This window comes from Rhinatrema bivittatum, chromosome 5 (genome assembly GCF_901001135.1).
Source record: "Rhinatrema bivittatum chromosome 5, aRhiBiv1.1, whole genome shotgun sequence".
Taxonomy (NCBI): Eukaryota; Metazoa; Chordata; class Amphibia; order Gymnophiona; family Rhinatrematidae; genus Rhinatrema; species Rhinatrema bivittatum.
Window position 1 is genome coordinate 28,188,671 of NC_042619.1, and position 22,867 is coordinate 28,211,537.

Sequence of the window (22,867 nt, forward strand, 5' to 3'; positions counted from 1 at the left end):
GCAGATGACTGTAGGAGAAACCTCTGGCGAAGACAGTAGTGAAGCATGACTAGAAAAGGGAATTCTTCCATTCGATCCCTTAGTAGAAATCAAAGTAGGGACTGAGACATTTAAGGGATTGCTAGATACCGGGCACAAAGATCAGTCATGACTACCGCTATTACCACGCCCACTTCGAAAAACATTTCTATTGTAGGGGCCTCTGGAAAGCCACTTATCGCTCCCTTTCTTCAGAAACGACAGGTTCGAGTGGCCGAAAGCAGCCCCCACCGGCAGCCCCCAGCACCGAATCGCAGGGGTCGCACAGGCGCTGTGGGCCTGTGCGCGCATTTATTCACTGCCGGTGGGGGCTGCCGAGGCAGCCCCCACCGGCAGTGAATGAATGCGCGCCTGTGCGACCCGGCCTAGATGTAACACGAGGCCGCCCGCCGGCCGTCTCGAACTAACGCGCGTCCCCCCGCCGCCTGGAACAAGCGCCCACCCGCCCGCGGCCTAGATTTAACACGCGACCACCCGGCTCCCGCCGCCGGCCGCCTGGACCCACGCGGCCCTCCGACAGGTATTTAAAAAATTTTATTTTTTTTTGAACACTACGTCTTACTTTCGGGGGATGTCTTTCAGGTTTTTTCCAATATAAGACATCCCCCGAAAGTAAGACATAGTGGGACTTTTTGGGGTAAAAAGAAAGTAAGACGCTGTCTTACTTTCGGGGAAACACGGTAGCATAACCCCCTTCCCCTGACTAATCCGCAATAACCTCAGGGTGATTGGAAATCAAAAGTTTCCAGGTATGATGATTTTATATTGTCCTTTATTGTGAGTATTTAATTGTTGTATTATAGAATGCATTATTTGTTTTTACATTAAAATATTTTTATGTTGCTTGTTTTTATCTTATTGCACATTCAACAAACAGAAACAAAACAAACTAAGTATTAAAATAACAAAAACTGATAGAAGATATCACGATAGCATAGGAAACATGAGAACTGCCACATTAGATCTGACTAAGGAACCATCAAGCTCAATATCCTGTCTCCAACAATGGCCAATCTAGGTACCCTGCAGAATCCGAAATCGATTCCATGCTGCTCGGGCCCAGGGATAAGCAATAGTTTTTTTCCAAGTCTACCTAGTTAATAATGGCTTATTGACTTTTCCTCCAAAAACTCGTCCAAACCTTTTTTAAACCTAGCTACGCTAACCTTTTACCACATCCTCTAGCAATGAATTCCAGAGATAATTAATAAATTATAATCCAATAAAAGAGTAAACAAGTAAAAAAAAAACCAGCCACATTTCTTGCAACAACCAATAAAATGGCAGAACCAATAAATTATCTATGAATTATTATTAAAAAATATTTTGCTAGTATTGCTGCATTAAGTTAACATCTTCGTGATCATTTGCAGGCACAGCAGTACACTGGCACCCATTTCCACCGAGCCGAAGACAGGAGCTGAACTGCCACACAGCGTCCGATGCACTTTGCTGGCCTAACAATTGTTACATGCGTAGCAAGAGAAAATTCCCTCGCACGCCTCAGCATCTTCAGCAGGCAGAGAAAAGGCGCGCGCGCGGGCTCTCCCCGCCCCCCCGAGGAGGCTCCTCCGGCGCGGACCGCCGCCGGTTGCCATGGTTACCGAGCCGGCGCCAGGCCCCCCCCGAGGCGGGAGCCGGGGCCGACGCTCCGCCCAGGGTAAAGGGAAGGCGGGGCGGGGAGGCGTGGCCTTCACTTTCTCCTCTGCCCGGCGTCCCCATCGCTGTCGGCGTGATGGCTCCGGCGGCCGACAGGCCCGGTTACTGGGGTGCGCCCACCTCCACGCTGGAGTGGTGCGAGGAGAACTATGCCGTGTCCTTCTACATCGCCGAGTTCTGTGAGTAAAAGCCGCCGGGTCGTGCACGCACCGCCCCCTACCCCCCCACCGACGCTGGGCGGGCCGGGAGACGGCCGGGGCCTGGCACGAAGCGCGTGAAGAGCGGCCCGTGGCGGTAGGGAGCCGAGCGCGCGCTCTTCGCGTACTTGGCAGCTCTCAGCAGAGACACCGTGGGAAGGAAAAGGGGGAAGATGCGAGAATCTCTCATTGGAGGAGGGGGAGGAGAAATGCTTATGCACGCTTTGGTCGGGGCAGGTGAATGGGCTCTCAAACTCCCACCGGGCTGAGCTTTTGCCCCCGCTTGCACGGGGCGAGCCTTGGTAATTGGTGTTTGCAGTGGGGTGGGGGTGAAACCGGGGCTGGCTCAGTCTTGGCCCTGAAGACCGGGAGCTGCCTGGGAAACACTGATCTCTGAGATGTTAAGATTCAGAAAGTCCACCTTTTGCCGGAGGTGGAGGCAGCGTGCTGGCAAGGGTGCACGATTGTAAGTTCAGAGCAGTGAGTGGGGATGGGTCGAGGGGAACACGACCATGTGCTCAGATGGGGGGAGTGAATGAGCCACACCAGAATCTGCTAGAAAAGACAGATCGTGCGAGGGGGGAGGAGTTATTTTTGGGACTTAACCCTTTCCAATGTCAGTTGCGTCTCTTACTACTTCTCCATCCTTGGCCTTTCTCTTCCTTCCCCTCTTTCCTTTCTGCCAAACCTCTTTCTTCCTTCCCCTTCCCATCAGATCTTTCTACCTTCTTTGCCAGGTTCCTCCTTGCATGGCCTATTCTTTTGTTTATCTGATATGAAATGTTAATAAATTAATACATTTAAATAAGAAAATGGAGGAAGCTTGGCAGCATATGGTCCTTTTTATGGTTGTCTAACTTGGAAATTTCCTGGAATGTTTCTGGACATGGTCAGATTTGGCTGGAGGCTTAAAAGTAACTGGTGACTTACTCAGATGTTAAACAACTTCAGACAAGGGCACGAGCAGAAAATGCTTTTGAGGGTATCATTTATAGCAGATTAAACATAAGTGTTCTCCAGTGTGTGTATGAATCTTCATCAGAATCCTTAAACGTTTCCAGCACACTAGTTGCTCTCGGAGGTTCTCTTTAGGAGTTTGGCATTTCGAGTGAAAGTTACTTTTAACTTTCTATTCTGACTAGGTCAAAAACTTAATATAAAGTAATCATTTTATGTTAGTGTTGAGATTTTTTGCAGAGTGTCAAAGAACAAGCCACTTGTACACCAATAATATATCACAGAAAAGGAGGATATTTTAGGATCTGGCCAATGAACCATAAACTGCTGAGACTTTTCTTTAATAGGCTGAAAGATTCCCAAGTTTATTGTAACAAATATTCACAAAAATATATTTGCCTTGATTTCCTGCCAGCTGTTAATATTTAGTTATGTTCCTGTGTTCTCTGTTTGTCTTGGCACACTAATTTTAAAAGAGGTGTATATGGCAATTTTGAAATCTTTTAGGAGATATTTCTTGGTGCAAAAACAGTAGGATGTCATAAAGCAGAAGCATCGCGTAGATTGTTCAGAATATCAGGTTGTCTGCCTGCCTCTTGAATGTTGCTGTTTTTAAAGTCTTACGCCTACATCTGCCTTATATTTTGTTTTCTAATGTTTACAATTTTATGTAGTATTAAAAAGTGTACACAATTTATTATGGCCATAACTTCTGGGTTCACACTTCAACTATTTGTACTGTATTTGTACTTTTAAATGGCAGTGTGATGTCTGCCTGGGTTTGTGGTGCTGGATCATCCTAGCGATACCTTTGAGGTATTGTTGAGATGTAGAGGTAGACCACCCACTTAACAAGTGAGAGATGTTTAACCTCCCCCTCTTTCTGCCACCTTCCTTTTCCTCTATCTTATATGCTGCCCTCCATATTTTGCCCCTCCACCACCTTTCTCATCCTTCCAACTTTTTGTCCCTTCCCCCATCTTTTCTGTCTCTTTCCATCTTGATTCCCTCCACCCATTGCCCATTTCCCTTCCTCAACTATCTTCTCCCCTCTATTTCCTACCTCTGTCCCTGCCATCTTTTTGGCCTACTCATTTTATCTTATCTCCTTCCCCTCTTTCCCTCTTCTATACCTTCATCCACATCCCGTCCTTATTCCATTTTTACTTTTCCCAGTCCATTCTGGAGCAGCACAATAACAGCATCATATGGTATGGGAACACTGAACAAGAGCTGTAATCCATGTCCCAATGGTCTCACGCCTCGTTTTCCATCCATATACTGTTTTTTAAAAGTAGATGTGAGAAGGTTGAGTAAGAGAGGTGGCTGTAGAGAGAGATAAGCAATGCGCTTCTTGCCCAGTGGCCCGTGCTACCGTGCAGCTCCGGGACCCTGGTGGGCAGAAAACGCAGTCCGCCCAGCAGCGGTGGCAGTGACTGCAGCGAGAAGTTGATTGCGGGAGGCGGAGTCAGGTGGGTATCATGGCGTAACCGCTGCTGGGCGGTGTCTGCATGTTCTGCCCACCAGGGTTCTGGAGGGAGTGCCCTCTGCAGAATCTTCATCTGCTGGTGAACTTGCTGGGAAAGAGCACTTTAAAACTTGAGAAAAAAAATGTCTTAGAAGGGTTAAACTATTATTGGCTGTGAATTATGTGCTAGTTGTTTAGGTTCATGTTTGACTGAGAGTGTTAAATGTGTGTTCTGAGAAAATAGACTTTGAAATCATGCAAGCTAGTAAAGGTTAGTATTTGTTTGCAAATGTTAGAATTATGAGTTTGTAAAGGGCACTTAGTTTTTAAATTTGATTACTAGTCACTAAGGTTTAAAAAACATCACAAACATTTAAAGCCCTTACATTAAGATGTATCCACTCCTTAATCAACTTTTTAGTAATTCTAACACAATCAAGATGCAGACAGAAGTCTAGCAGCGAGTTGTGGGCTATCCAGTCTTTTGCACCAGATACCATATGTACCCCTGTTACAGGCCGATACAGTACAGTGCACTATTAACCCGTGATTGGATGCGCGTTTTTGACGCGCAAGCATTACCCCTTATTCAGTAAGGAGTCGAAAAACGCGCGTCCAACACCCCCCCCCCCCCCCGAACCTAATAGCGCTTGCAACATGCAAATGCATGTTGATGGCCCTATTAGGTATTTCCGCGCAATTCAGAATGGAAAATGTGCAGCCAAGCCGCACATTTTACTTTCAGAAATTAGCGCCTACCCAAAGGTAGGCGCTAATTTCTCCGGGCACTGGGAAAGTGCACAGAAAAGCAGTTTTTCTGTGCACCCCTCCGACTTAATAACATAGAAACATAGAAATGACGGCAGAAGAAGACCAAACGGCCCATCCAGTCTGCCCAGCAAGCCACGCAGTTCATCCATTTATTTATTTATTTATTTTTTCCCCCACCCTTTTTCTCTCTCCACCCTTTTTCTCCCTCCCACCCATCACTATTGGCTTCCAGCACCCTCCGGCCCCAACTCCCTTCCACCCCTCCACCATGCCGAGAGCAGCGCTGTATCCGCATCCCAGTGAACATCCAGCTCTAACAGGGGTAGCAACCGCCGCAACAAGCAGGCCGCACCCCTGCCCCATACTCTTACCCACCCCTGCTTTGTTTGTTTGTTTCTTGTTTTTGTTTTTTTTTGGAGATGGCAGCCCTCCGTGAAGGTGGAACCCCAACCACTGGCCACTGGCATCCCGCTCCTTGAACGCCTCTGTGGCTACTGCCGCTCCGTGCAGTGTTTTGCTGCCTGAAGGTGGAACACCTACTGGCCACTGGCATCCCGCTCCGTGAACGCCTCTGTGGCTACTGCCGCTCCGTGCAGTGTTTTGCTGCCTCCTCTTTATTTACGCCCACTAGACTTGATGGATCCACAGTGTTTATCCCACGCCCCTTTGAAGTCCTTCACAGTTTTAGACTTCACCACTTCCTCCGGAAGGGCATTCCAGGCATCCACCACCCTTTCCGTGAAGAAATACTTCCTGACATTGGTTCTTAGTCTTCCTCCCTGAGGCCCCCGAAAGTTACAAAAAGTTTAAAGAAAAAAAAAAATTTGAGGTCGGCTCGCGGGTTGAAAACCGGACGCTCAATTTTGCTGGCGTCCGGTTTCTGAACCTGTGGCTGTCAGCGGGCTCAAGAACAGATGCCGGCAAAATTGAGCGTCTGCTGTCAAACCTGCTGACAGCCGCCGCGCCTGTCCAAAAAGAGGCGCTAGGGACACGCTAGTACCCCTAGCGCCTCTTTTTACCGCCGACCCAAATTTGAATACTGAATCGTGCGCACAGGAGAGCGGGATTTCTCCCGCGGACTTTACTGTATCGGCCCGCTAGTGAGAGGTGTATCCAGCTTCTGGCTCTCAGAACAAATGCAGGCCCTGGAAGCTAATGGAAGACTTGGAGGAGCTGAGGCAGAGAGAGGGGTATATAGAGGCGACCTTCAGGGACATAGAGTGCTGCCAACTCCAGTCAAGCAGCTCTTGTTCTACTTTGGAGGAGCAAGTTTACCTGGCAGGAGACAATCATCTTGGTATAGCAGGAAGTGACACTGTAGTTAAGACATGTCCTCCTGGTGATGTCTTATCCTCTCGCACTAATGATGTTTCTTCAGGGACATATGCCCAGGAGGGGGGAGAGTCAGGTTGCCATTGTAGTTGTTGCCGTGACGTCACATCTTGAGCGGCCCAGTTGCACGCACAGGGGCCGCTTTTGCCCGTGCGATGCATCTATCTTCGCGGGCAGCTGGAGGCAGGGGAGGGGAGCCGCGGACCCTCATCGCCGATGTCCGTCTACGGAGGGGGGCTGCAAAAAAAGTAAGTCGCTTCGTTGCTTTTCACTGCCAGTCCTCTCCTCGAGAGGAGGGGAGAGAGGACTGGCAATCCCGAGCGTAGGATTGCCCGTCCTCTCTCCCCTCTTTCTTGCTACTTTTTTTTTTTTTTCGTTTTTTTCCACTTTCGTTGCTTGCTTCGGGAGGAGAGAGGACTGGCAATCCCGAGCGTAGGAGAACAGTCCACTTCCTGGTACCTGTCATTTCAAATGTCATTTCAAATGTCATTTGAAATGACAGATACCAGCGTGTCCGTGAAGCGTTAGGCCAGCGCACCCAGGATACTGTATAGCGCTCTATACAGTAAAATGGGTTGCGCGGGCCTAACGCTTCACGGACGCTTCTTAGACGCAGCTTGCATTTGCAAGCTATTTACATACAGTATCGAGCGGTAGGTGAGCTGGACTGTGCGTGCGGCAACCGCGGGTGCGCCCGGCACTAACGCAGCTCTCCCTACCGCTCCTTACTGTATCGGTCCAAAAGTGAGGTAGTTGATATAGTATAATTAGACTTTCAGAAGGCATTTGACAAAGTCCCCCATGAAAGACTTCTCAGGAAATTACAAAGTCATGGAATACGAGGCAGTGTCCTATTGTGGATTGTTAACTGGTGAAAAGACCAGAAACACAGGATAGGACTAAATGGTCGGTTTTCCAAACGGCAAAAGTTAATTAGTGGAGCACCACAGTGATTGGTACTGGGACCTGTGCGGTTTTAACATATTCATAAATGATTTGGAAAAGGGAACAAATGAGGTGATCAGACTTGCAGGGGGTATTAAATTCAAAGTTAAAACGGCAGTGATTTGAGAGGTACTGCAGAGGAACCTTGTGAGTCTGGGATACTGGGCAATTGAATGGCACATGAAATTTTAATATGGAAAAGTGCAAAGTGATGCACATAAGGAAAAATAATCCCAACTAAAGGTATACCTTGCTAGATTTTGCATTGGTAACTGCTACCTAGGAAAAGGACTGTGGAGTCCTTGTGAAGAGTACATTGAAATCCTCCGCTCAGTGCACGGCAGCAGTAAAAAAAAAAAAGTGAATGGAATGTTAGGAAGGAGAATAAAACGGAAACTATATCTCTATATCAAGCCATGGTGTGCTTGCAACTTGAGTACTTTGTGCAGTTCTGGTCATTCCATCTCCAGAAAGACATAGCAGAACCCGAAAAGGTGAAGAAGAGGGCAACAAAAACAATAAAGGGGATGGAACGTATCTCCTATGATGAGACTATGCAGGCTAGGGCTCTGCCACTTGGAAAAGAGTTGGCTCAGAGGGACATAACAGAAGTTTATAAAATTATGGATGGGGCAAAACAGGTAAGTAAAGGACAGTTCTTAGGTAGCTGGAGAGGGTAATAGAAAGGCTTTCCAAATATTTTAACATGAATACAGAAATGGGTTATATAATTACCCCCACCGAAATATCAATGTACAAAGCATATTGAGCAAATATTTTAATATAGCAGAGAATATGACAGCAGATAAGCACCATAAAGCCCATTTGGTTTGCCTAAATTACTTCCTGTTAGTATCACTGGCCTTCTTTTCACTTCTCTATGGCTTAGCTTCTTTACCTAGCCCATGCGTTTAAACTTCTTGTTCTTGTTTTTGCCTGCACCATCTCTCTTGGGAAGCTGTTCCATGAATCCACCACCCTCTCTCTGTGAAGAAATATCTTTATTGATTTTTAGCTATCGCCATCTCAAAACATTCAATACCAAGAATGACAGCTTATAGCACACACCACCTTCTGAACCCACCCCACCACCCGCTTTCCAATAGGAGCATCATAAAATCCAGCTTGGCCAGGTTTTCAAATAGTAATATGATTTGTTAGCTCAAATAAATTGAAGGCCCAGTTGCATGTCCCTTGGTAGCAAATGAATATAATCTCCCCATATCAGTATGAACCTTTTGTGAAATATCGGTGGTTTAAAATAGTATGTCTTGTGCTCTAAGCGCAATAACTCTGTCTTCAATAAAATAACATCAGGTGCTGACAAATCAAATAGCAAGAAGACATCTTTTTGCAACTAAGAGATGTTTAAGCAAGAAAAGAGGATCCCTTTTCCCCAGTCCTCCGATATTAAGAGGAATCCCTAATGTACACAATAGACATAACAATGGAAAACCCACTGGTAGTAGGGATGTGCAGAGGAAAAATTTTCATGTTGTTCATTTTCAGGAGTTCCCCCCCCCCCCCCCCCCCCCCCCAAGAATTTTGGTTCGTGGATTACTTGATTCATTTATTTTGTGGCTTAAAAAAAAAAATCAAGCAATACAACCCCCACCCCTGAAAAAGGCCAAAAATCGAAAATGGGGGCTCCTGCCCGCCTGGAAAAAATACCGAGACCAGGATCCCCCGGCCCCCATTTATCCAGTCCAGAGAAGATCCACTGGCAAGGCATAGGCTGATATCATGGCAGCCTACCGCACCCATGGTCAACGCTAGGCCAGTGCCTCAGCCGAACCCAGTCCCGATGATGGAGCCTGGACCCAGGCCTGACGGGGGCTTTGGGGCCTCGGTCTATGCTATAGGTGAGGCCTAGGCAGAGGCGCTGGTGTTACGCTAGGGCATAAGCCGTGGCTCCTACTCTGGGCCTATGCTTTAGGCCTAGATTTAGACCTGATGCATTAATTTCAATCAAATGCAATGAATAAGATTTGTTTCGGGGCCCTCCAAATGAAGCAAATTTCTCTTTTGTTGCGTCTTTAAAAATCATTTGAAATGAATGCACATCTCTAACTAATAGTACTGCTTGGATAATATAGCAGATTAGATGGATTGTTTTAGAAATGGAAAAACTGAATACTTTATCCTATTTTTGGATGTTTGGTTTTAAAAATTGTGAATGTTTGAGATGTAATCTGCCTTTAACTACATTGCGAGTAAAAGCGGAATAATAGCAATTTTAAATAAGTAAATATGCCTGATGCTCTGGCAGAAACTACGAATTACCTCACACTCCCACACAATGCACTACGCTTTCATTATTTTCCTGACATTTAGGGTATCCTGCTAAATTTTTAATCCCACCCGGTAAAGTGTGACTATCATCCTGTTTAATTTTCCATTGAAGTTTTGTTAACAGTACCCATCCTGTGTTTTTTTAATACTGTATTTTCCGGTGTATGTCACAGACCCATATAAATTGCTATGTTGATGAGAAAGTAGATAAGTCACACCTTTTGTATAAGACGCACTTGTTTGTACAGTGAGGTTAACAGCACAGACAGAGTGAGAGAGTGTGTGATAGTATATGTCACACCAGTGTATGTTGAAGTCGCTGAAATTGCTGAAAAAAAACTTATTTATTTAAAAACTTTTCTATACAGTCGTTAAGTTAAATAACCATCACAACGGTTTACAGAAAGGGCACGATAATGAAAAGTATGGGTGGTATAACTAACAAATTAATCATGTCGTCATAGTACGGTAACAATTTAAAATAATAAACTAAGTGTGTAAGTTAAGCCTGTTTGTTAGGAACATATTAGGCGGTTTCAAATGCGATAACATGGAATTACTGATTTAACATTGCGTTTTCTGAAGTATCCCTGGCAAGCTCCATGATGCAGCCCAGTATCTGAAGAATTGAATATGAAGAAATGGAGTGAGTATTTGTAACGAGAATATTTGCCACGTTTAAAGATATATGTAATAATCTTTGGAACCCTCCTGACGTATATTTCTTTCCTCATCTTGTAAATAGTAAAAATAAAGCTCTGAATTTGTATATGAAACACATGATCGTAGTGTTGGAATCCCAGTTTCTCAATAAAATAGATGAAGGGGGTGAACTGAATCATTTTGAAGGTCAATAAAACTATAAAGGTCCGATGGCCCAAGATCGCCAATCTACTATAAATATCCTCAGGGGGAAATAAAGGATTACCTTGCACTGGTAAACAAAAATACCTGCCCCCTCTGCAAAATCTGTCCAGGAAAACAGCACAGAAGATGGTCAGTTAGAGCCAGGAGGCAAGAAAACTATGAAATTGACCAAATATGTTGAAATACTTTATTAAAACGTCCACCAAAATGGTGCCAACAGAGGTACCCGACTCTGGCCGAGTTTTGCTCCATAAAGGGGCTGTAAAATAAATGATTCCTTATCAAAACACAATGTAAATATGATAAATGCACAATCCATACACTCATATTAATTGTATATACATATCAAAATATGTATAAAAATATGATAAATTACAAAACATCTTAGGTTTTCATGGGTAATGATTCGGATGGACTGAACCAAATCATGGTGAACCTAGACAATGTGGTAGGCCTGATTGACAAAATTTGTAACCTATCATTAAAATCATCCATTGTACCTGAAGACTGGAGGGTGGCTAATGTAACCCCAATATTTAGAAAGGGCTCCAGGGGCGATCCAGGAAACTACAGACTAGTTAGCCTGACTTCAGTGCCAGGAAAAATAGTGGAAAGTGTTCTAAATATCAAAATCACAGAACGTATAGAAAGATATGGTTTAATGGAACAAAGTCAGCATGGCTTTACCCAAGGCAAGTCTTGCCTCACAAATCTGCTTCACTTTTTGAAGGAGTTAATAAATATGTAGATAAAGGTGAACCAGTAGATGTAGTATATTTGGATTTTCAGAAGGTGTTTCACAAAGTTCCTCATGAGAGGCTTTTAGGAAAAGTAAAAAGTCATGGGATAGGTGGTGATGTCCTTTCATGGATTGCAAACTGGCTAAAAGACAGGAAACAGAGTAGGATTAAATGGACAACTTTCTCAGTGGAAGGGAGTGGGCAGTGGAGTGCCTCAGGGATCTGTATTGGGACCCGTACTTTTCAATATATTTATAAATGATCTGGAAAGAAATACGACGAGTGAGATAATCAAATTTGCAGATGATACAAAATTGTTCAGAGTAGTTAAATCACAAGCAGATTGTGATAAATTGCAGGAAGACCTTGTGAGACTGAAAAATTGGGCATTCAAATGGCAGATGAAATTTAATGTGGATAAGTGCAAGGTGGTGCATATAGGGAAAAATAACCCATGCTATAGTTGTACAATGTTAGGTTCCATATTAGGAGCTACCACCCAAGAAAGAGATCTAGGCATCATAGTGGATAACGCATTGAAGTTGTCGGTTCAGTGTGCTGCGGCAGTCAAAAAAGCAAACAGTATGCTAGGAATTATTAGAAAGGAAATGGTGAATAAAACGGAAAATGTCTTAATGCCTCTGTATCGCTCCATGGTGAGACCGCACCTTGAATACTGTGTACAATTCTGGTCGCCGCATCTCAAAAAAGATATAGTTGCGATGGAGAAGGTACAGAGAAGGGCGACCAAAATGATAAAGGGAATGGAACAGCTCCCCTATGAAGAAAGACTAAAGAGGTTAGGACTGTTCAGCTTGGAGAAGACACAGCTGAGGGGGGATATGATAGAGATGTTTAAAATCATGAGGTCTAGAACGGGTAAATGTGAATCGGTTATTTACTCTTTCGGATAATAGACTAGGGGGCACTCCATGAAGTTAGCATGTGGCACATTTAAAACTAATCGGAGAAAGTTCTTTTTTACTCAACGCACAATTAAACTCTGGAATTTGTTGCCAGAGGATGTGGTTAGTGTCCCAGGACAGGGTTGGGAACCACTGGTCTAATACTAAGAGAAGAGTAGCCTTTGCATTTGGGACCAATAAGAGGATATCATCTGCGAAGAATAGGATCTTCAAGCCTGCATCTGGTGCACCACTAGTCTTAGACAATTTCAAACGGGCTTCCACTTTGTGCACTAAAAGGTCCATCTACCTTATAAATGGGCTCTGACCGGCCCTCAAATGCGCAGTAAAGAGCAGCTGTACTGTGCATGTGCGGGCGAGCACGTCGGTCAGAACGGAGCGTGCCCGGAAAAAAAAATGGCGCTGGGTCCTTAGGAGCAGGAGCGGCGGCGGCGACGATGAGCAGGAACGGGAGGAGCAGGAGCGGTGGCGACGAGCAGGAGCGGCCACGAGGGAGGGAGGGACACCCCCCGTCTGCCGGTTGTGGAGGAGCTGAAAGGGGAGGGGATTGAGAGAGGGGGGAATGAGTGAGGGGAGGAGGGAGGAGAGTGTGAGCTGGGGGGGGTGGGAGGGAGACTAGAGGGGGGAGAATGAGAGGGAGGAAGTGGAAAGGAAATGGACCGAAAATGTTTTTTAAATGTAGCCCGTTGTTACGGGCTTAATGGCTAGTGGTTAAAATAAACAATAATGGAGATAAAGGGCAACTGTGCCTCTGTATAACCAAAATAGCTTTAAATAGAAACCATTTGAGTTATACAACACTTTAATATAATGAGCAATTAATTCCTGCAAACCTGTACTTACAAAGCGTAGTCCTCCATGACACCCTGGTAAGGGCTTTTTCCACATCGAAGGAACACCAACAGCCTACATACATGGGCACTGGATTTCATTCCTTGTATAAACCTCACTTGTCTAGGGGAAATGATAGAAGATAAAACCTCATTCAATCTTTTTTTTTTTTTTAAATTCTTTATTTATACATGGATATAAAAAAGGAATTTAAAATCTATAAGGCAATATTCCAACTCACAAAAACACATCCATTTTAACCAAAAATCAATAAACAATAACAAGAAGAGATCCTATGAAAATAATAAGAGTATTATCTTTATCAATCAACAATTTCAAGGAAAAGCCCTAACGCTTTTTCTCCAGCATTACTATTTTCATTTTATGCTATATAGGAGTTGGAATAGATGGCTGTTTTGCCTGAAGAAAAACTCTTAGTTGCTCAGCTGAGAAAAATATATATAGTTCTGGTCCCTTTCTCAGAACACATTTGCAAGGGAATTTTAATATATAGGAAAAACCTAAATCAATCGCAGCTTGACGCAGAGTTAAAAAAAACTTCTGCATTTAGCTTGCATTGTAGGGGCCAGATCTGGAAAACATTTTACTGTCGCACTCATATGTCACAGGAAATAATTGAAAATATTTTTTCATAACAGTTTGAATATCCATTGTGGTAATGAGAGACACCAGTAAAGTAGCTCTGTCTAATATTTCTATAGATGAGCTTTCTAGGATCTCGGTCAGATTTTCTTGTCCTGGATTTAGGTAAAAAAAATAACATTTATTAATAGATGCCATATTTTCCTGGGTGAAGCCAAATATTTCTTGGAAGAACCTCTAATGTTAAAAATGGAATTTCTCCCAGTACTTTAGGGAAATTCAGAATCTTAGGTTTGTGTCTACCACTATTCTCCGAGGTCTCCACCCTTCTATCTAGTGCATCCCTGTCCTTGACCATTGCAGCCTTGAAGTTCATATTTTCAGTGTCTTTTCCCTCAAGGGTAATCCCTTTTTGTGACAATACATTTACTTGATTTTGAATTTCAGAGGTAATGTGACTATTTTGGCAAATCGAGTGGTCCAGCTTCATGTCTAGCGTGTTTACAGCAGTCACAAGACCAGCCATTAAGTCCCATATAGCGTCTAGTGTGACGACTTCAGGGCGTACCGGGATTGGTAGGGATGTAAACTCAAGGTTTTTTTCTCGCAACAGCTGCAGGTTTTCTGTTGGGAGTCGTTCCCCCCCCCCCAAGCCCCTAATTCCAACCGTGTACCTGAAGTTCCAGCATTGTTCAATTCACCCGGGGTGGCTCCTCCTTGCACAGAGACTTCAGTCGCAGATCCCTTCTCGGCAGGTGACCCGGATGTGGTGCTTTCGAACTGCGGTCCGGGGTAGGACAACAACCCAGCTCTGAACGTTGGCGCTTGCCTCAGATCTGGGCTCAACGACGTCGTCTCCGGTATCAGCGGTCCTCTCTCCCCAGCTGATACAATGGGCTCCTGAACTCGTGGGGTTACAGCTAGTGAGTTCAAGAATCGTGTGATTTCCTGCTGCATTATTGATGAAAGTAGTGGTACAGTTGGGTACACATGTACCTTACCCTTTCGCTTGGCTGGCATCTAAATTATAAGGCAAAAATGTTCAAAATCGGCAGTACTCTCGCTCGCTCTGAGCTCAGCGTGCAGCCATCTTGGATCTCTACCTCATTCAATCTTATTAGAGTAGGACCATTCCTTTGAAACTGTCATCAAGATTTTTTCTTTTTTTTTTGATGTGAGCCCAGAAGTGGATCCTTGCCTGGCTTAGGGAGAACTACAGTATGAGCCATGTGTAAGGACTTGGGCATCTCCTTCTCAGTTCTATCCCTGTACAGAAAACTCAAACTTTCTGACACTGAGTTGAAAGACTTCTTAGAAGAATGATGTTAGACCATCTGGATCCAGGGACTTAACATTTTGTATTTCTGTTTTTGCAGCTTCAGTTTCTTTTTTCTTTTTTTTTTAATAGTTAAAAAAAAATCCATTTGTTGACTGGACACCTGAGATACCATGATACCTGCTATGAACGTAGCTAATTTATTAAGCTCATCCGTGTTGGCTTTGTATATCACCTGATAGAATTCCTTACAAATTCAGAAATTCCTCTAGAGGATGACATGATCCTATTACCATTTTTCAGTCCAGCTATAAATGCAGACCCTCCACGCATTCTGTCTGATTTGTTCCCATAGAGCAGGGGTCAGGAACCTTTTTGGCTGAGAGAGCCATAAACGCCACATATTTTAAAATGTAATTCCATGAGAGCCATACAATATGTTTAAAACTAAATACAAGTAAATGTGTGCATTTTATGTAAGATCACACTTTTAAAGTACAATAAGTCTCTGAAAATATTACACCAGGCCTTAAGACACCAATACATCTCCTATTAGGAAAACGGACCAAGTCAGGCTGCTATAGAGTCCTACACAGAAACTACACACCAGCAGAAAACCTCACCTGAATCACGTGCTGTCCCTCACCTAACATAGAATAAAGAGACCAAAACGCATAACAAGAAGCATGCAGACAAAAACTGAATTGGAAACTGCAACAAGCCAGAGTCTCTGTATGCAGTGTAACAAAGGAAAAAAGAAACATCACACATCCTTATAAAACAAATCAAGAAATATAAAATCATCAGCAGTAAAACTGTACTAACAAAAAGAACATATTTCGAAACAGCTGATGAGTGGAATATCCAATAATTAAAAACTCATATAAAACATTTCCAGATACCAACAAAATATTTCAAAATAGCAGACACAAAGATCCAGTAATGAAAAATAATAAGGATACAAAAATTTTTTTGCTCTGCATACCTGGGAACGTTTGATATCCAGGTGTCCTGAGATTGTTCTGAATTAGCAGGAGGTGGGGTGGTTTGCTTGGAACTTTCTCCTCTCTCAGTCACATACCAGCGCTCTCTCTCTCACACTGGCTCTCAATGACACACCTATACACACATGCTCTCAGTCACTCACATATACAAATGTTTTTTCTCTCTCACTTATATAGGCTCTTAATTACACATTTACACACATGCTGTCTATCTTTTCACGCTTACACACACACAGGCTTTCAATCACATAAATACATGCTGTCTTTTTCTCTCACACACAGACTCTCATTCACATGCTTACAAACATGTCCTCTCTTTCTCTCATTTACACACAGGCTCTCAATCACATACTCACATGCTCCCTCACCTAAATCAGCTCTCAATCACACACAGACACACATGGTCTCTCTCTCTCATTTAAACACAGGCTCTCAATCACATACTCACATGCTCCATCACCTAAACCAGCTGTCAATCAGACACAGACACACATGATCTCTCTCTTACTTATACACACAGGCTCTTAATCATACATACACATGATCTCTCTCACACACAAAGGATCTCAATCATACACACATACTCTTTCAAACAAACAGGTTTTCAATTACAAACTTACACATACAGGTTCCCAATGGTAAACTTACATTCATGCTCTCTCTCTCACAGGCAGGATCTCAATCACAGACATACTCTCTTTCACATATACAGGCTCTCAATCATTCACATACATGCAATCTCTCACTCACACACACAGGATCTCAAACACACATGCTTGCTCGCTCATTCACTCTCTCCCCCCCCCCCCCCCCCCCCCCCCCCCCCCCCCCCCCCCCCGGGAACTCGCGGCAGCAGCAGCCACCTCCCAACGCTAACCTCCTTCATTTTCAGCCCTCGCGGAGGCGAAGGCGGAGTCCCATCGGCCGCGGTTGAAGATTTTCATTTTCCTCCGAGCCGCGCTGCAGTCTTCTTCCCGCGCAGGCACCCGATGCTCTCCACTTCCTCTTCCGGGCCGCGGGAAGAAGAGAGCACCGGCGTGCTCTCTTCTTCCCGCGGCCCGGAAGAGGAAGTGGAGAGCATCGGGTGCCTGCGCGGGAAGACCCGCGCAGGCACCCGATGACTCCAGCGCTGGCACCCGGCTGACACCCGATGACTCCCGCGCAGGCACCCGGATGACTCCAGTCGGCGTGCTCTCTTCTCCTCCCCCCCGCGGCCCGGAAGAGGAAGTGGTGAGCATCGGGTGCCTGCGCGGAAGAAGAGACCACGCTAGTGTGGTCTCTTCTTCCCGTGCAGGCACCCGATGCTCTCCACTTCCTCTTCCGGGCCGCGGGGGGGGGGGGGGAGGAGAAGAGAGCACGCCGGTGCCGCTGACTCCAGCTGTCCTGCCGCGTTCCGCCCGGGCTGACAGCATTTTAAGCCCGGGCGGCGGAGGACCGGGGAGCAGCTGGGTCAGCGGGGAACCGCGAAGTATGGCGACACGTGTCTGCGAGCCAGATGCAGCCCTCAAAAGAGCCATATCTGGCTCGCGAGCCATGGGTTCCCGACCCCTGCCATAGAGGAACAACTTAAGTTTCAAAGAATACAAGGAGTTGTTTGCCTTTTGCAGGTGCTTAGGCAATTTTTCCTTCATAGAGCCATCCCTCAGGTCTGTCCTCCCCCTTTTTATAATCTGCAAAATGTCCTGCTCCAGCCTTTATTCTTTGACGTATAACTAATAATTTCTCCCCTTAAGACCGCTTTGGCCTTCTCAGTGTACAGTATTATGGATTGAGTGCTCGTTCTCCTCTGGGAACAAAGGAAATATTTTTGCATGCAATCAAGTGGGCATCCTCCATATCTCAGTAATCCCACCTAAAATATTATGTCTCAAAGTACAAATCAAATCTAAACAAAAGGCACCACCTCTAATAATTTTCATGTGGATCTGTCACCACTATGGATTCAGAAGGCCATGACACAATAAAAGTAGGAATGTATACTTTGTGTAAAGGTATACTAACTTTTTAAGCTGTCGCATCAGCAAGCCTGGCGATGTGTTCAACCATTGAATGTAGAACCGCCCGGTCTATTAATCATCTGCGGCTCTTAACGGCACCGAAGCCTGGGAAGTTCTTGAGAAAATAGCATTAACTTATATTTGTAGAGCATAGCTGCAAAAGCCTGTAGGTGTTAAATTGTACTCTGTCTGGCACGGCTGCGAAGCATGTATGAAATTTATAATCCGTCTGGCGCGGCTGCAAAGCCTGTAAACATTTTTTGTTTTAATAACCCGTCTGTCCCATCTGTGATATCTCTGTCTCTTGTCCCGACAGCGGCCGATGTTTCGCTTCAAAAAATGTAGCTTCCTCAGGGGCAAGTAACAAATAGTAACGACAAATCTTCTTCTTTTCGTACGCCAAGTCTCGCATTGAATCATCATGACACGTGAGTCCTTAAGGAATCTGTGTCATCCTCCACAGCTCCCATTTTCCCCTCCACATCTCCCATGCAAGTGTTAGTCTGAAAATCTTTTTTTTTCTTTCTTTTACATTATTGATCTCTTTGGAGATGTGATAAAATGTTGCAGCATCGGCCAGTACAACAGCAGATGTCTGCGTCATTACTGAGGCACATCTTTTGCTGCGGCCATCTTGGAATCTGTAAGTCTTGGTTATTCTTTCTCCATTTTTGCAAGTTTTGTGGACATCACCTCCTGCGATTTCACAACAAATCTGTCCATAGACTGTTAAGTCTGAAAAATCATACCATTCAGACTTCAGTTTAACAGCTATTTTTATGATGAATGGGGGAATGGCACCCGGAACTCAGTGGCATGCATCTGTCCGAAATCACCACATCAGATGACTCCAAGAATTATTTCTTTTTAATGTTACTTCTGAGTCTACTCCCTCGGAATCTCATATTCTACCCTCTTGTTCTTTGCACTGAAAATTCATGCTTGCCTGCTCATTAATCATTAAACGCTAATCTCCTTAGGGATGAAGTATAAATTAGAATGAAAAAGGGGCATTTAAATGATTTTGTGTTTAACTATCAATTGAATTATCAGAGGGATTCTTTTCCTAGTAGTACTGCTTTAATTTCCCATTTAAAACCATTATAATGCAGTAAAGAAACATTTAGGAAGGAGAGGCTGTGTTTTTTTATTTGTCAAACAGATGTGATGTTTTCCCCTCTTCTAAAGCAAAAGAGTTGTCTGCTGCAAAAGGTACAGTTTGTGTATATGATGCTGTGCAGTTATGTTCTAATAGAATTCATGGATAAAACGGAGATCCATCCATCATCAGAACTTTTGGCAGGGCAACAGACCATGCGTATTCAGAAGCAAGAAGATCACTTGCACAGGCAAAAGTTGGAAAAACTCAAGGAAAGCATAAGTGTGTGCTAGGAAACCTATGTCTGAGAACAGCAGTTCATAAAAGACCCTTGATGAATGCTGGACCCTGGGGAAAGGAGGCTCAAGCGAGGTGACTGTCCCGGGGTCAGGTCCTAGCGGGGAGGGTGAATCATATGTAATCTGGCCCCTCTGCTCCTGTCATTCATGGAACAGAAGGGGAGGTGGTGAAGCTGCAGTGGAATTCATATTTGAAGTTTGGGCATATTTCTCTCTCTTTAATTTGTGACCATCCATTCTGTGTTCTGCACTTGTGACCGAGTTGAAGTATTCTGCTTATTTGCAGTTGCTGTGTAGGGATCTCTAGTAGTCCGGCTTGTTCTGTTTTCCCAGTAGGAGGTATATTGGTTGTGTAGGGCCTAGTGGGATATTTGCAGTGTTGCTTTTTCATAGGTATGGTTGTTGCTGTTTTGGTATGATAGATTTTGCAGGATTTCGTGCTATCCCACTGGTGCTGCTTCTGACTTTGGACAAGTCACTTTACCCTGCATTGACTCAGGTACAGTGTAAGAAGGAGCATTGTAAAACTGTGTGCCAAAATTCAATGCACAATTTTTTTTTTTATTTTTTTTTTTTATTTCAGGTAGTGTAAAATTTAACTCCCATGCAAGTAAGCAAATGGTATACTAATGCATTGGCAGTTAAAAAGCTCACAAATTTGAGTTTATTCTAGCTGTGAAAATGAGTTTCTTGGACTCATCATTTGAGACAATTATTTTATTATTATTTAAGGTTTTTATCTACCGACATTAGTGAGAACATTATGCCGGTTTACATCGAACATAGTTAACCAAAGAAATGAAATTACATAAAACTAGGGCGGGGAAACGGGGGAGATAGAGAAACAGGCATATCAAATATATATCAATCCACCACACTACACTTTTTTTTTTTTTTTTTTTTTTTGTGAGCATAAGACTTTTGTGTGCACGAATCATTTTATATGCCAAAAACATGCTAAATGTGCAGAAAGTGTGTGTTCTGTGCAGAAAATACAAACTTCAGGTCAGTGCACCAGAACTCCAGCTTCCGCTCATAGACTGACACTTAACTCTGGAAAATTTACTCCACCTCTAACCAGGAGTTAAATTTCCAGTGCTAAGAAACATGAGTTATGCCAATGCATCTTTGTGCATTGCAGGGTAATAAGCATCATCACTTGCATGGGATTTGCATGAGTTGGCACTAACCTGTATGCACTTTTTTGTGTGCGTAAAATTTACATCAGTATAGTTTGCACACAATGTGTGCACAACTATGGGTTAAACTGTATACTCTGAGCATGTTATTACATCAGCTCCTTACATTATAAACTCTTTGGGGACAAGGAAATACCTACTGCACTTGAATGTAGCTCATCTTGAGCTACCAGCTGCTTTTCTCCTGCTGGTGAGGGAACGGGAGCAATCATTGGGGGGGGAAAGCTGGGTGAGCGAAGGATCGGACCCAAGGGAGCTGTTGCAGAAGAGGCAGCCAGTGACAGTATTTTACTGCTTGAGAAGATGAGGTGCACAGGCAGGGCAGTGGTCCCCTAGAACTTGGTGCACCTTCAAAAGCCGGCCATGCCCTAAAGTCTGTGAAAATACCTGGCTAAGTAAATCTTTAAACACTTGGAAAAAGGGCAAATCCTGAAAGCTATGTACACTAATGCTTATAGTATGGTAAACAAAGTCCTGGCTCTAGAGGCAGTTATGACAGAGGATATAAAATCTCATCTCAGTCGAAGCAACGGAGCTGCAGGACTTATGAGATGAGGCACTGTGGGTTAACCTGGAAAGAAGGAATGGAACGTCTGTTATGGTATGATGTACAGTCGTACCCTGTAGACCGAAGAAATGGATAGAGATTTAATGGAGGATATTCACAAAGTTGTGAAAGTACTATAGTCAGGTGACTTAAATATGCTGGGTATTGATTGGAAGTGCAGTGTCTTCTAGAATCAAGGGAGCCTGGATTCTCTGCCGGGAGAACTGTTCCCTCAGCTGGTAATGGAACCCACAAAGGAGCGGATGATATCGGATCTCGTACTTCAGAATGTTGTAGTGCAAAGTCCCCAAGCTTTTCATCTCCATTTCTCTTTTATTTGCCACCTTATCTTCACTCTTTAAGTTCCTCTCTCACACATGCATGCACACCCTCTCCTTCCTCCCTCCTTTCACTCTCATCTCCTCCCCTCCCACTTAGCTTGCTCTCACTCATTCCCTCCCTTTACTCTTATTTTCACCACCTTCTCCCCTTTCCTCCTCAGCACCTACCTTTTGATCTTCCACGAGTGGGATCTGACCTGTCTGCCAGTAGTTCTGCTGCTGGTGGGATCTGGTCTGGTCTGTTCACAATTTAGCTCTTTCCAAGGTTGCAGCGCAGTGGCTCATCTACTGCTGGTGGGGCCTGGGAAACCCCCTCAGTCTTTCTGCTGCTGCTGTTGTTGCACATGAAGGTGGAGATGAGAATGTTCTGGTTCTGGCCACAGAATGTATGGTGATCTGGGAAACTGAGCTCTGTTGGCCACATATGGCCCACGAGCTGTAGTTTGGGGGTCCTTCTCTTAATGGATGACAATCTGGGCTCCAGTGATTACTGGATAGTGTGCTTTAGTATTAGTGCTAAACCAACATGGCGACCGTATACATGGCCAGTAAACTTCAGCAAAACGCCGGACAACATTAACGAACAGGACATAACAGTACATCCGCTGATGAAGGATCTTTGATTCGAAACAAGGCCCTGTTGGGATATGGACACATAAGAAGATAAGTTTTGGGAATGGATTTTGTATCTCCAGCCTACGGCTAACATTTGAAGAGTGTCGGCGTTTTTGGGAGCGGTCTGGCATTTTGAAAGAAATTTAGAGCTATAGTCAAAAGTAGTTGACCACAATTTACAAGATAGTCTTGACCTAATACATGCAATTTTAAATTTAAATATCGTAAGCACACAATTAAAGCATATCACATTAACACTACACGCTAAGCATAAACATAAAATAATCACGGGCGGGAGGAGGTTGGTTGATTAAAATTATAAACACTGTTGGATGCGGTGATATATGAAACCACCTTCTTCTCTCCTAAAAAATGTTGTCTCTTTTTAAAAAAAACATTTTATGCTTAACTCAGACATAGATACATAAACTTTGATTTGACACACTTGTCACACGAGTTGATTTAGACGCAATAGATTAGTTGAGATTCAATACAGGAGGGGATATCGTGTATGAGTGACATTAGTATTAGTGCTGGCAGTGATGGTTCATTCAGGAAAACTAACTTCGTCAAAATGGGGGAGTATTTCAAGGAGTCATTGACCGGATGTAAAAATCTAGGGGAAGTAGAAGAGCAATGGGCAAAACTTGTAAGAGTAGCTTTTTTTTTTTTTTTCTTTTTTAGGAAAGTCAGTAGTAGTAAGAAAAAAAGTTGCTATGATTTTCTAAAAAAAAAAAGTAGCTTTAAAAAGCAAGGGAAAAAAGGTTAGCTTTCATAAATTACAAGAGCTCGCAGCAAAGGCAATAATTGGAAAAGCTAGGAAAGAGTGAAGATGGAAATGTAAGAAACATAGATATGGTAAA

General features: G+C 44.0%; 1 protein-coding gene across 1 annotated transcript in view; it reads left to right on the forward strand.

The window, feature by feature from the left end:
* The first annotated feature begins 1,694 nt into the window (after positions 1 to 1,694).
* Positions 1,695 to 22,867, forward strand: part of ACER3 (alkaline ceramidase 3) — a 192,816-nt gene continuing 171,643 nt past the window's right edge. The window contains exon 1 of the mRNA XM_029602168.1: positions 1,695 to 1,877. Coding sequence (XP_029458028.1) covers positions 1,775 to 1,877 — 103 coding nt within the window. The 5' untranslated portion in view covers positions 1,695 to 1,774. The remainder of the gene's footprint in view (positions 1,878 to 22,867) is intronic.